Here is a 12,928-nt window from a genome sequence, read left to right as displayed (position 1 = left end):
TAGTAAGGTAGCTGAAAGCTCAGGCCATAGATCAAACTGTGAAGCAAAGTACTTTTTGGATTGCTTTTTCCACTGAATATTTCAATAAACATTTTTGTATTACAATGTATCACGAGTCTTTTTAAACCCCTCAGTGTCATGAGCTTGACTGAGGCGACATGTCAGCTGGAAGAGAGAGGGGATCTGAAGTGGAATGTGAAAGGATGAGTGGGGATGAGCACCAGTGTAACTGCTGGCTGTGGGATAGGAAAATAATCACTGCAGAGCTGGCACAGACACCAATATGAGCATGAAAGTGGATTATCCAATCTGCAAAAAGTATCCTGTTAATTTGGAAAATGAATTTTTTTGTGGACTGTTCTCTTAATGTAGATGGAATAGAGGGGTCCAAAGAGTAAAAGATGTTATCATAACCCAGTCACTGTCTAACATTAAACAGTGTTAAACAAGGTTTAGTATTTGGGTATAGAGAAACCTCAGCCTGCTTAGTACCATGGCAAACACCTCATTAAAAATTCTTTTAACCTTTTATTAAAGATACAGAAAAGGAAAAACAGTTAAAGCATTTGAAATGCAAAGTATTAAATAAGGCTGTCATTTCCACAACATCCCTTGTTTCTTTTTAGCTGGAGAGAGTTGAAGGAAATAAAACCCCTCCTTTAACAATATTTTAGATGGTATCCAAGATAGTAATAACAACAAGAGTCCTGTAGCACTTTAAAGACTAACAAATTTAATTTCTACAGGCATAAGCTTTTGTGATGAAGTGGGTCACAGCACACGAAAGCTTATGACTGCAGAAATTAAATTAGTCTTTGAAGTGCTACAGGACTCTTGTTGTTTTTGCTGTATGCAGACTAACACGGCTACCCCTCTGGAACTTTTCACCAAAGATAGTAATATTTCTCCTGCGAGGGGGGAGGGGCAGGAAGAGGCAAAGGAAGTTAAAGTGGAGTGGAGCTGTTACTATTCAAGTCTGATTCTGTTTCCTTTAAGACAAACACTCACAAAAGGCAAGAGAAAAGAACAGCAAAAAATAAAAACTGCAGCTTCTGTCTCTGGTATTGACTCTTGCTTGCAGCTTCGCTGCTAGAAACACACAGACACAGCACATGGTCTGAGACCTGGCAAACTTGTTCCTGTTTAGGGCATTGCTTTTAATTACCTCTTTCTGGTCACAGGCTTACAGTAGTATATTGCAAAACATACAGTTGGATGACTAAGCCAAACTCTTATCAGACAGAAGGAAAAAGGAGAGGGAGGAAAGAGAAGAAATAAGGTGGGAAGGAAAAGAATACACAAGCTGGGGAGACTGGAAGTTTGATGAAGTCTCTCATCATCTGGTGGTGGTTGAGATTCAGCCAGAGCAGGTAGAAGGTGTGATGTTATCTGGGTTCCTCTCTCTTGCCATATCTCGTTAGAATACTTGGGATTGCAACACTGTTGGTTTCTAGTTCTAACCAGCAGTGCCTCACATTTTTTCTCTGCTTAGTATGATTTTTCCCCACATCAGAGTTTGTCCCCTGAGCCCCCAGCCACTCTAACGATATTAAAAGCACTGTACTTAGCAATTTTCAGAGCTGTCAAGCAGAAAACTCCTGAGCTTGGCTGCCATCTCCATGTCCCCACCTCCTGAGGAAGAACAGCCTACCAGAGCTGCTGCACTTGGCAGTCAGAGCAACTCACTCCCCTCAAGAACCAGTAAGAGCTTTTGGGTGGGGAACAGGGAAGAAAAAGGACAGATGGTATAATTTCACAGGAGGGAAATGGGGAGAAAGCAGCATGCAGAGGCCAGCTATACTCCCTCTTCCTCTCCTGTAAAAATTGGATAGTTTCCCCCTTCCCAGTATCTCTGCAACACAAGGCTAGCGAAGGGTAAGAATTAAGCTTCTGGATCAGCCTGCTGATGCCCAAGAGCCCCTGCAGTTGCTCCACCCCACCTACATGGGTGAGAAGTCAATAGGTGCTCCATTCCACCTAGGTCTGGGAGCAAGGAGAGGGGAAATCAAAGAGCTGGAGCTACACTCCCTCCCTGCCAGAGAAGGGGAAGAACCTCCATACAGGGATGTATGGGTTGATGTGGATGCGCTGAGTTGAGAAATGGTTTGGGACAGGTCTAGAGTTGATGTGGGGTGTTGAAGGATGGGAGGATGTGGGACTGAGAGGTGTTAGGGACATGCATAAATTATGGTCACAGGTTTAAGCAAATAAAACCTGTTTACCCACATGCAAGTAATTGTCGGGGTCCCTTTCAGCTGAGACTAAACGGCCGGACAGACACAAACAGTTTCATAGGAAAAGAATCCTTTATTCAGCTGAAGACTTGCAATAAAAGGATTGCAAGCCCCTTCTGGTTTTTTTAGTTACACTTATATACCTTTTACCTAAAGGAGGAGGCCCCCCTTAGATATTAAAACCAGATGGTGCACATCTCCTGTTTCTCCCTAGTATTTTTGCTTACACTGCTGTTTCATATATACATTCCATCTTTTCTTTTGTTTCTCTGTTAAATTCTGCTTACAAAGGACATTCCTATCCTATAGCTTCATGACACTTTCATGTATAATATCCTTTCTTATGGATCACCACTCTCACGTTTCCAGCTAATGATTTCCACATGCATAATTTCCTTTACAGAGGGCACTGAATTAACTGGTCTGTTGATGGTTGGGAGAAGCTGGATGCTTTGCACTACCAGGCAGCACTTTATACACTTGTGCAGTTGCATACACGTGTGTAGTTTGATCTCATTTAGGTTTTGGGGCAAGAGCTCCTGCAGCAGGGCCTAAACCTTCTGTACCTCCCTTTAAATGACTTGCTACGCATTTGTGGGAGCCGGCAGCACTGCGGAGTTATCTCAGACATCCAGGACGGGGCAGGGGAGTTAAATCAGGAAAAGAGACCAAAAGCCTGACGAAATCAGGACTGTGCAGGGCAATAACTCGCCGCACGGTGGGTGAGGGCAGACGAGGACTGCATTGTGCACCTCTGGGGCCGGCACTGACTGCGAAGGCTATTCCTGCCCTGTCTGCTTTGGAGGCGAGCAGCAGCGCCCCGGGCTGCCCCAGCCAGCCGTGACCTGGGGCTGGAGGCGGCTAAGGGTTAAGCGGGGGCTGGCTGCTGTGTCCCAATGCAGTGGGGCGGGGGAAGGGTCCAGCCCACCGAGCCCAGCCCAGGGACCCCCGCCACGCGCCCGGCCAGTGTGTGCGCGCGTGTGTGTGTGTGTGTCGGACACGCCGCGCGTGGCCCAACAGCGGCGCGCGGGCCTCCAGAGGCGGAGCCTGGTGGGGGGGGGATGGAAAAAATCTCGGCCCGGGCCCTTCCCGTCACGTGGCCAGAACCAGGCGGGCCCCGCCCCGCCCCGCGCTCGAGTGCTGCTGGTCTCGCGCGCGGCCTCGCGCCTCTCTCTGCCCCGCACTGCACTGCACCGCCGCGTCGCTGCGCAGCCGGAGCTGGGGCCGCCGCCGCGCTCGAGCCGGAGCCGGCCGCCGTCTCTCCCCCGCCTCGCGCCTGCGGCGGGTGCGGCCCCCCGCCTCCCCCACCGGCCAGGATGCGGCCCGCGCTCCCGACGGCCCCGCGTCTCTTCCTCCTGCTGCTGCCGCTGCTGCTCCTGTCCCGCAGCGGGGCCATCTCCGAGGAAGCCCCGGAAACAGGTACCGACTGGGCGGCGGCGGCGGTGGGGAAGCAGCGAACTCGCTAGCCCTAAACGTGGCTTTGTTTTCTTCCCGTTTACCGCCTCCCCTCCCCTCTCCCCCCGGGCCTCCCCCCCATTTTTCACACTTGCTAGGAGGTCAGATATCCCCTCGGGATCTTTTCTCCCCGCTCCCCAAAATAAGGTGGGCTGGAAACTCGGATAGTTAAAAACAAACAAACAAACCACCAGCTGGTGGGTCTGTGTTTCTGCCCCCCTGGTTTCTGAGCCCCCAAGGGGGCCCTGGGCTCCCACTCCCCTCCTTGCTGGGTAAATGGCTGGTGGGGATCCCTTGGCTCCCAGAAGCTGGCGCTGTAAGCCACAGCCAGGAGGTGCGGTGCGGAGAGTTGCTGCCTGGGGGCGGTGCTGGGCTGGGGTGCAGTGGGAATGGTGGCCCCGGAGCTAGGGGAAGGCAGCTAGGCTGGGTCTGCTTGGGCAGGAGAGGGTTGTCTTTGTGTTTGGGTAACGAGGCTGTGTGGTGATGGGATGTGGTTGAGGTGGCATCTGGGGAAAGCGGACTCTGAGCGGGTGCGGGGGAAGCGATGGTGGCTTTTAGGACAGGGCCAGGAGCTCTGTGGTGTAGATGGAGTGAAGACAATGCTTGTGCCTTCGCCCCTGGTGGGTTTGCCAGGTCACAGAGGGCAAGGGGATTGTAGTTGTTTAGAGGGTGCAGCTTGTTTATTTCCTGTTTTTATTTCCCCACCTCTTTATCTGGATTCCTCCTCCCCCATGTGACTGTCTTGGTTTTGTTCAGATTTCCTGCCTGCACTGAGTGCCTTGAATTATAAAAATGTCTTGCCTCTGGATGGCTTCCTTTTTAGGAAGAATGGGCTGCAGGACAGTGGGGAACAGCAGAAACTGTGTATAAAAACAATCCCTCAAGTAAGGTTGCCAGAAACCCCCCCAAAAAAAAGCCTGATTGAGACTCTTAAGTATACATTATGTAATTAGCATCTTAACAGGTTTTAAGAATGATTTATATGTTCTAGTAGAGATCAGATACAACTTTTCTTTAAAATGGTTCATAGAAGTGTGGTTCAGCTCTGGTAGAAAATCTTGTTGATGTGGTTTTGAAACCTGTCTAGTCTTACCTGCCTAAATTATGTTTAAAATATTGCACCTGCACCTAATACCTAATTATTTAATCAGGCCTTATATATTCTTCTTCCCATGAAAAGGCCTAAACATTGTGGCCTTTGTGACATACGCAGGGATGAGATTTGGAAGGGGGAAAAGGTAGTGGTACTCTTTCAGACTCTGCCCATATAATAAGATCTATCCACCTGAAACACCATTAACAGTCTATTGCATAGATGTTGATCACTCATGCTCTCTGGGTTCTAATTCCCCAAAATGGGGTTTGAAAACACCCACTGACTCTGCTGGACTAAATGTATTTTTGTAATAATATATCAGCAGTGCATAAGTATGACATCAAAGGCCTAATTCATAAATTCAGGAGCTCCAATTCATCATCTTAACTTCAGTACCTGGAAAAGATAATGGAGCAAATAATCAAGCACTCAATTTGCAAACACAGTGAAGATAATAAAGTGATAAGCAGAGATCTTAGAAATCTGTTTACCATGGAAAATTGCATAATTTGTGTTTTTATATAAAATCTTTAGGTTTTACATTTTGTGAAAAAATAAAAATATATATTAACTATTAACTAAATTTTACTGAAAATACCAGTGTCACTTATTAAATATGTGACAGCCTGAGCCCTCACCTGGGGCTGACAATGGGAGAATTTTGCTTTTTTTATCATGGAAAACTAAGTACTAGTCAGCATGGATTTGTCAAGAACAAATTGTGCCAAACCAACCTAATAGCTTTCTTTGATAGGGTAACAAGTTTTGTGGATGTGGGGGAAGCAATAGACATGGTATATCTTGACTTTAGTAAGGCTTTTGTTACTGTCTCACATGACCTTCTCTTAAACAAACCTAGTATAACCTAGATGGAGCTACTATAAGGTGGATGCATAACTGGTTGGAAAACCGTTCCCGGAGAGTAGTTATCAGTGGTTCACGGTCAAGCTGGAAGGGCATATCAAATGGGTCCTGCAGGGATCCATCCTGGTCAGGTTCTGTTTAATAGCTTCATCAATGATTTAGGAAATGGCATAGAGAGGACACTTACAATAGATGATACCCAGCCATGAAGTGTTGCAAGGGTTTTGGAGGATGGATTAAAATTAAAATTCAAAATGATCTGGAGAAATGGTCTGAAATTTCCTAACTGTCAGGGTAGTTAAGCAAACAAATTGCTTAGGGAGGTTGTGGAATCTCCATCATTGGAGGTTTTTAAGAACAGGTTAGACAAACACCTATCAGGAATGGTCTAGCTTCTACATAGTCCTGTGTTAAGTGCAGGGGACTGGACTGGACTAGACGACCCCTTGAGGTCCCTTCCAGTCTTACATTTATATGATGATTCTATAATGTCCACAACCAAACTTATTTCCAGTCAGCACAAAAAGAGTTGTAATGGACTCCAGATGCAGGAAGGGAAATTTAGATTAAATGTTAGGAAAATTTTAAACTGTAAGAACAGATGATAAATGGAAAGAAACTGCCAAAGGAGGTTGCTTCTACTGGTGATAACCAAATCTAGATTTAATTTGAATATATCAGCAGATTTAGGGATAAATAAGTCAAACTTGCCATGATGCTGTAGTAGATGGCCCACTAGAATTCCCTTCCAAAGGAAATGATTCTGAGATTTAATCTAGCTATTGTTGTATTTTGTTTGCCCTCAACACCAAATAATTCTTTCTCAGTTGTCCATCAATTTAGAATCCCTTTACGTGACTTATGCAGTACATACAATAAAAGCACTGAATTGGGAAAGGAAAATTATAGAAAGTATTGAGCATACATGGTTATTCTATAAAAGGATATGCACTGTATGAGCTTGATTTCCTTTTATTTCTGATTTTTATTTAATATGAAAATTAAACCATATTTTAAAAATGAAGTTAATCATCCTTTTTAAGGTTCCTGCACTAGTTTCCTTACATCTCTCATTTTGGATCAATGCATAAACCCTTATTTTGTTGAGATCTTTATCACTCAATCTAGGGAGCATTCATTAAATACCTTCAGCTGCACTTAGCTAAATACTTGAATTGGATTTAGAAAAGATAGTGAGTAGAAAGTGCAATTCTGCATGGTTTTGCTGAAAGGAAGAATGGTGACATTTAAAATTCCATTGGCTTTTCAGCATCATTTGGTAAGCTTGATTTAGACTCATTGCTATTCATTACAGCATGTGATGAGGTGGCATTTTTAAATGAATGTCTATTTAAATAAGTGGAATATTAAGGTATATAAGGTTACTTCTGAGTACTGCAAGAAACACTTCACTGACAAAGGTGTATGTCTGCTTAGAATGTAAATGTCAAAAGTAACTTACCTATATAGTATTGTACTTTATACACACTTACACTGTAAACAATAAAACCCAGCTCCAGTTGGTGTAGGAAAATCTTTCTCAATCTCCTATACACTTTTAAGATTGAAGGACAAAGTTCTGGAGTATTTGAGAACATGAACCATAGTCAAATCTAATTTGCATTTGTCCTTTAACATACATGAACAAGAAGTTTTTAAACAGATGCAATGCGTTTACTCAGCCACTGAATCAATGGGGAGAGTTGTCTTTCCTCCAGTCTTTCATACATGGTTACAGTACAGTGGCACAAACTTTGTTGTAATAATGTGTACATCTGCTACCACTATGTAAATAAAGCCAAAGGACAAATTCAGAGTGGTATCCAGGTTTTACTCCTGAAATATTTCCACTTATTTTCATTTGATTCTTTTCTCCTTGTAAATGTTTGTGTGAAGGGGAAGGGACACAACAACAAAAAAGTGCCTTCAAACTTTTCAATATTAATAATTTGATTAAACATATTTAATATGATTTAATGACATCTGAATGGGTATGTATTATGCGTGATAAATGGCAGCTTTTTCAAGGCTGTTTCAGAAAGGCAAGATGGGATTTATATAATTCCAAGTGATAGAAACGTTCAATCAGTTGCATTTAACTATCTCATGTCTTTTAACAACTTCACATGCCCTCAGTCCACTAATCAATCTCCTGAACTGCTTCTAACAGTCCAAACTTCTGAGCTCCTGCAAAGACATTTTAAAAATAATCAGTTAGAAATGTTGAGTTTTCTTTCAAAATGGGGGATTTCTCTTTCAAAATTAAACCCATCTGAGGTTAAGTATATGGATACTGTCTTGGACAAGTAACAGATTTACGTTCAAATCACCTAAGTCATCGGGGCTAGAAACAGGTGCTTATTCCAGCAGAAGGAGGAAATAGTTCTTGCTTTCTAATAAGAAGGATATGAAAAAAATTAATGAAAAGTTTAATGTGACATACAAACTAATGCAGATAAAACTTTTATACTGTACCATTTATTCTCTCTGTATTTTGCATGTATATTTATGGGGATTGAAAAATGTACCTGACTACTAGCCTTGGGACTATCACTAGCCAGTGTGACAAATATCTGTACAACATTGCCCCACAAATCATGTTCTCTCCCTGACTCTCTGAAATTTAAATAAATAAAATAGCAATGTAGTATATTCTATTTAAAGGCTCTTAATGCATCTCCTTACTTCATTTCCTTAACTCGCTTATTAGCTTTTTTTAGTGCTCTGTTACATTGTCATTGTCTTTCTATTCCATAGTTCTCTCTTGCCACCTACATGGTATTCTCTACCTGTTTCTGTTGGTTTTCTCTCCTACTTTTGTCCTATCAATCTCTTCCATTCACTCCTCAGAAGTACAGGCTGAAAAAACTTACAAGACATATAGTCTCAAGAGGACTAAGCTAACTTAGTTTAAACACAATTGAACATTCAATACGTAGATTTCAATATTGAATTGTGTTTAAACTAAGTTATTTTAGTCCTCTTGCTAAAAGTGCTTTATTCCATTTTGTCTTCAAACAAAATTCTTAATTATGTTGGCATCCAGAAAGATCATAGTGACTTGTTACAGGCAAACGTTCTGTTTAGCTGTTGCTTTGCCTCTAAGGACTTCTGGGACAGAAAACTTAAATTCCTAACTTTGGATGATTTTGACAAATCCTTCCAAACCTCTGCTCTTAGCAGCATTAGAAGTAGGGAACAGATCCCCTAGCTTTTCCTTTCCTCCAGTCATAAGAATCACCCCAACCCACACATCAGTCTGTTTTTCAATGTCCCGTGTTTTCCTCTTTTATTAAACTGTTCTAGTCTTGAGTATTACCATTCCTAGATGCAGTCTTATCATCTAGGAGAGAGATGACAACTGGTTGTCCATTCTGTTCACTTGTGCAATCTCAGCCTTTTCGGCTAAAAGGGAAACTTCTTAGCAAAGGATCTGTGCAGAGCTCCCATCTGATGTTTGTTTTTCCACATATCTCATTAGGACATCAGCTCTGAAATTTCATGAGAATCTAAATGCCAAAATTAACTACTTCACTGTTGCTAATCTAAAGAGAAATATCCAGTTTATCCATCATTCACTAGATGTGGTTATGGATATTGGATTGAGGAACAGGTGGCTAACTGTTGCTGAAATTGGAGTCCGAGGAGTGAAATCATGGCCCCATTGAAGACAATTACAAAACTTCCTTTGATTCCATTGGGGCTAGGATTTTAAACCAGCTTCAGGCCCCCAATATCTCTTTCATTATCTCTAATCCCATCCACCTAGGGTGAGAAGAAATGCATCACCTCTCTTTTCACTGAACCCTTGACTACCTCCTATCTGATGCCAAAATCTAATACTTTCCGAAGTGCCAAAAGCCCCCAGAGTTCCCTACCCAGCTGCCATAATCTCCAGTTTCCTTGTGACAGCTTCTACAATGCAGTTATATGTTGTCAATACAAAAGTCTCCAGAAGGTTCTAGGTTAGATTCAATTCATTTTATGCTGTACCAATGTCAATACAGCGCAATGTATTGATTGCATTCATTTTTTGTATTTAAATAACTTCCCTATCATTTTTTTAATTACTTGAAATAGCTACAGGATTTCCAGTGAGACAAACCAGGGATTTTGCTGCAGAATTCATTAATTGCCTCAAAGTTAAATAGTCTTTGTTTCCTGTTTCTGGAATCATGGTAACTTTGATCTCTGCTCATCACCCATGTGTGTTTTCTTCTTTTATTGGGACAAACACTGTTATCCCTATTTTCAGGGAAGCTGAATGGATCTGCCTTGCTGTTGACTTCTGTTGCCTGATTCATATGTGCCTTCATTGTACTAGCATAGACATTTGCCCTTCAGTTAGACAAGTTCTAATTTTACTTGTGGTTAACATTGTTAGAGATGGGAGTCTGGAGGGAGCGAATTTCAGAGCTGTGGAATGCCTGTTTGTAAATGTTTGAATTGTTAACTATTTTCTGGGCCTTAATGTAGTTAGAAGTTAAAAAATTCAGCAAGAAATTGGGTCATGTTGTATGTTTACACAGGTTATCCATTGTCTGTTTTCTGCTGAATTTCCTGACTTTTTCATGCTTAGCTTCTCACAGTTAAACATGATTTTATATCTCAAATGTTGTTGCATTTTGTATGCATTTTATTTAGATTTAAGGTATTAATCAGAATCTTTTATGTTTAAAGATAATCACAGTGTCTGTAACCAATATTGATTGATGTCTCAGAATTGTGGCCAGGCCTGCAGAGCAGGATGGGGTATTGTAGAGGGGAGAAATGTTTAATTATGTATTTTGATGGTTCAAAACCATGATAATTTCTCTAGTAATGTTAAACAGTAATGTTCTTGAAGAGAGTGACTAATGATGATTTTGAAACTGCTACTTTAAGTATCACTATAGCTAGCGTCCTGTTTAAACTTACTATTAAAATTGTATGTTTTCTAATTAAGAAGGCCCTGTTATGGTGTCTTTGGTTTTGTAGTCTTTGTTGGGGATGGGGAAGATCCCACATATCTTAAGTGTTACCTTCAGATGAGATGGAGAATGTGGGTGGGAGGAATGGCTGGGTGTGGGAAGAGAGAATGGATGAGGAGTTGAGGGGGGAACTGGGATTGGCAGGCAAGGAGAATGGGGACTGTGGAAAGAACTGGGAATAGTTTGGCAAAGAAACTGGGACTGGCTGAGCAAGGAGATTGGTGCTGGAATAAGATGGGTGAGTACACTGGGACTGGTTAGGTGAGGAAAATGGAACTGGAATGAGGAACAAGGGGTGGGGAAGATGTAGGACTATGCAGGTTGGAGGGGATGAGGCAGGAGTGGGTCAAAGTTGAGGGAAATTCACAGAAGAGACTGTCCCCACTGCAGTACACTCGAGAGCCTGGAATGGAACCCATGATTCCTGAGTGTCACCAGTCCTCTGTAGTTGTCAGCAAATATCTTTGAAACCTGCTGGCAGAGTGTCTAATTCCCCTCTAGTGCTGTCCCCCAAAGAAGAGGACAACCTAGTACTGCTATCAGGCACTCCATTAGCTCAAGTGGCAGAAGTCTCTGCAGTGGACCTAAATGTTCTGACCATGCTGATGTCACCCATGAGGTGTCAGTATAAAGTCTGCACTCAGATGTTTGGAAATGCCAGAATTAAGGTTACCTGCACAAGCCTAATTCACTTTCTCTTGTACATTTAATAGTATGTGATCATATAACTGAAGACAACTTTTTTTTGCCCAGGAGCCCTGCCTCATTCAGTGCACAAGATGGACATGTTCTGGGGATGGATGTGTTTTTAATAGTGAAGATGACTGTAGTATCCCTTCATTTATTTCAGAAGTTGGAAGGTGGTGTATTGTGTAGTGAATGAGGTAGAGAACTGCAGGTAGAGAAGGGATAGTCTTGTAGTTAAGGCAGTTAAATGCCACCCGAAGAACAGGATTCTATCCCTCCCTCTGCCATAGAATTCCTGTGATGCTGGGCGAGTCACCTAAACCAAATTTTGCACAGGTGATTATTAATTGAGTGCCTCATTTTCTGGATGCCTGACCTGAAGCCATGGGTCTGACATGCAGAAGTGCAGAGCATTCAGCAGCTGCAATTTTAGCTAATCAGAGCAGTGCTTTGAACATATAAAGTGCTTTGAACTTATAATGCTAAGCATTCAGAAAAATCTGGTTATAGGTGTCTTCAGTTAAGACACTTAAAATTATTTGATACTTCTGATCTTAATCATTCTGTCTGTTCCCCATCTGTAAAATAGGAATAATACTCCTTCATTTCACAGGGTGTCTAAATTAATTCATTAATGTTTATGAAACAATCACATACCATAGTGACCAGCACCATAAAAAGCCCATGAGGGACAAATAATTCTGCCTTCAGAACGGAGTTTGAACCATGTGTTGTAAACAAGGTTTGGGTGGAAACATTGAAGAATGATGAGAAAATACATTGAATAGTTGCTCATTAAGTGAGCGGCATCCATCCTGTGTACTTAATGAGGCAGGGGGCTTGTGGAAAAAATAGTATATGATCATGTGATTAAAGACTGTGTATATGCAAGGAGGCTGAATTAAGGTTCTACAGGCTACCATAATTCTGGCATTTCCTAACTTTTCAGTGCTTAATTTTGCAACCTTAATATTTTTAGTTTAGTTTTATTTGTGTAATAGTACATTAATGTGCATTTGTATTCTGCATTGCTTATTATGCAAGTATTGTATTTACTGTTAGGCATTTTATAACAGATGACTACTTTGATAATACTTTCAGCTAAATTGACACCTTCTTTTCTTGTGGTTGAGAATCTGCTGCTGTTTCCCGTTTCCAATAACTGAAATGTCACCTTTTGTGTGTTAGAGGTTGACTAAACCACTTTCAAACCTTACACATTTCATATATTAAATGTTTGTGGTCTCATTCTTAAGATGAGGGAAATTATTTTTACTTATTGGTAAGGCTCTACTTAATTTGCGATATTTACTTTACTTATTAGTAAGGCTCTACTTCAGCGGTGGCCAACCAGTCAGAGACGAAGAGCCGCAAAGAGCCACATTTACCTTTTCAGTTTCCTCTCCTCTCTTACCCTCTGCTGAAAATTCATGCTGATCAGTCAATTTCGGTGGCAGCTTGTCAATTTCACTTGTCAGTTTCCCCTCCTCTCTTACCCTCTCCTGAAAAGCTTGTCAATTTCAAAGAGCAAAACAGCAAAGAGCAGCATGCAAAGAGCTGCATTTGTTTGACCAAAGAGCCGCATGCGGCTAGCGAGCCGCGGGTTGGCCACCCCTGCTCTA

At 42.1% G+C, this 12,928-nt stretch overlaps 1 protein-coding gene across 1 annotated transcript in view; it reads left to right on the top strand.

Annotated features, from left to right (window-relative positions):
- The first annotated feature begins 3,280 nt into the window (after nucleotides 1–3,280).
- IFNGR1 (interferon gamma receptor 1) overlaps nucleotides 3,281–12,928 on the top strand; it is a 36,553-nt gene continuing 26,905 nt past the window's right edge. Inside the window, exon 1 of the mRNA XM_067542299.1 lies at nucleotides 3,281–3,653. Coding sequence (XP_067398400.1) covers nucleotides 3,296–3,653 — 358 coding nt within the window. The 5' untranslated portion in view covers nucleotides 3,281–3,295. The remainder of the gene's footprint in view (nucleotides 3,654–12,928) is intronic.

Source organism: Emydura macquarii, unplaced genomic scaffold, assembly GCF_026122565.2.
Source record: "Emydura macquarii macquarii isolate MOO-44397 ecotype Brisbane River unplaced genomic scaffold, CSIRO-AGI_Emac_v2 contig_705, whole genome shotgun sequence".
Taxonomy (NCBI): domain Eukaryota; kingdom Metazoa; phylum Chordata; order Testudines; family Chelidae; genus Emydura; species Emydura macquarii.
This window is presented reverse-complemented; position numbering and strand designations above follow the sequence as displayed.